Below are 1643 nucleotides of genomic sequence, written 5' to 3'. Positions count from 1 at the left end.
TGTATATCCTTGTTGAGTTTGTGTAAGCTTGCCCTTGCATAGGCTTCCCAGGGTGCTGTCAGGCGATCATTGGACTGCTAACTGCAGGGTCAGTGATCCAGCCAGAGTGAATTTTTCTCCCAATGATTCCCTTCTTAAACATGCTCACCCCTGAAAAACCAGCCCACCCACCTGCAACAGCTTGAGTATCTATTGTGTGCAAGGCACCTGTGAGACCCAAACAGATCACGGGACACATGGAGGTGCTTTGTATATCCTTGTTGAGTTTGTGTAAGCTTGCCCTTGCATAGGCTTCCCAGGGTGCTGTCAGGCGATCATTGGACTGCTAACCGCAGGGTCAGTGGTTCAAACCCACCAGCCACTCTGAGGAAGAAAATGAGGTTGTCTGCTCCCATAAGATTCAAAGCCTCAGAAACCCTATCTCGAGTTGCTATCAACTTGATGGAATCAACAAGTTGGACTCCATTTGGTGGCAGTGGGTCCGGGTTTTGCCCTGCCTTCAGGGCCTCATGGTATGAGGGCTGGGCCCTAAGGATAGTGGTGACGACTTCTGGCTTATCAGCTTCCACTTAGACTAGTCCCTCCTTGCAGGACAGGAGACCAGCCTCCCTCAGACCCCTCGCTCTCTGCCCATCTTGCTGCTGGAATCGTCTTTATTCCCATTTACGTCTTAACTTCCAGACCCAGCTTGTGGTTTTTAAAAAAGCATGCTTCTCTGGGAAGTGCATCCAGGACAGTGGCTTCCCACTTTGTGATGGTGAGAAGCAGTGTTCCTAAGAAGGAAAGGAGACGTCACGTCCCTGCATTCTGCTGAAAGGAGCAGCTGCAGCGCAGCCCACGCTGGGAACCCGAGAGGATGGCACCGAGAGGGACAGACGCTGGCGTGAGGGCACCACCTGCCAGTTCTGGAGCCGTGGACGGCCACTTCACCTTGCTGCGCTCCAGTTTTCCCAGTTGTGAATGAGGATAGCGGTGCCAGCCTCACCAGGTTGTGGCGAGGCTTCAGTGAGTTACACTTACGAAGGACTAGAACAGGGCCTGGCACACAGTAAGCCCTCACAGCCCCTTGAGTGAGTTTGGGTTTTAGTGACCTCCACTGTGAAGGGCCAGGGAATTGGAGAGACCTCTCTCCTTCCAATCCAGACACTCACTTTGAACCATGGCTCCCAACCCTCAACCCTGGGCCATGTGTTCAGCTATTGGATCCACATGGGCAAGTCCTGTCTGGCAGCAGTGTCTTTCTTCCTGAAAGTATTTGTATCTGTTTAAGGGCTCTTTAAGAAAACGTTTTATTGTGAATTGGGTGAAGGTTTACAGAGCAGATCAGTTTTCCATTTAACGACTGTAATCGGCACAATGTATTATCACGTCTCCCTGTGGTTCCTGTGGCCATTCCCTCTTTCTTTCCTAACCCATCTGAACTTTGTCCTGGTGTACATGTTTGACTTGAATAGTTGATTATCCTAAGATATGTGCACCTCCGTGGAATGAGTGTGCTCTTGTCTGTTGTTTGGCCTAGAATTTAGCCATGAAGTAAGTTCAGTTGCAGACCAGTTCTGGGACCCATGAGAGACCATGGCCTTGGGAAGCCTACCACCAGGCTCTCTCCAACCAGGAAACCTGGTCTTTTTTTTTTTTTTTTT

At 50.3% G+C, this 1643-nt stretch overlaps 1 protein-coding gene across 8 annotated transcripts in view; it reads left to right on the top strand.

Annotated features, from left to right (window-relative positions):
- PXK (PX domain containing serine/threonine kinase like) overlaps nt 1–1643 on the top strand; it is a 175061-nt gene that overhangs the window by 93466 nt on the left and 79952 nt on the right. Inside the window, exon 18 of one of the 8 annotated variants that reach the window (XM_045290013.1) lies at nt 682–1574. The exons of the other annotated variants lie outside the window; for them this stretch is intronic. Within the exon in view, the coding sequence (XP_045145948.1) occupies nt 682–701 (20 nt within the window). The 3' untranslated portion in view covers nt 702–1574. Of the gene's footprint in view, nt 1–681; nt 1575–1643 lie in introns of those variants that run through there. 8 annotated transcript variants of the gene reach the window in all.

The sequence above is a fragment of the Echinops telfairi genome, unplaced genomic scaffold (genome assembly GCF_000313985.2).
Source record: "Echinops telfairi isolate 266 unplaced genomic scaffold, ASM31398v2 ScPeMD7_31;HRSCAF=116, whole genome shotgun sequence".
Lineage (NCBI taxonomy): Eukaryota > Metazoa > Chordata > Mammalia > Afrosoricida > Tenrecidae > Echinops > Echinops telfairi.
The sequence above is the reverse complement of the archived record's forward strand: the minus strand, read 5'-3'. Positions and strand labels throughout refer to the sequence as shown.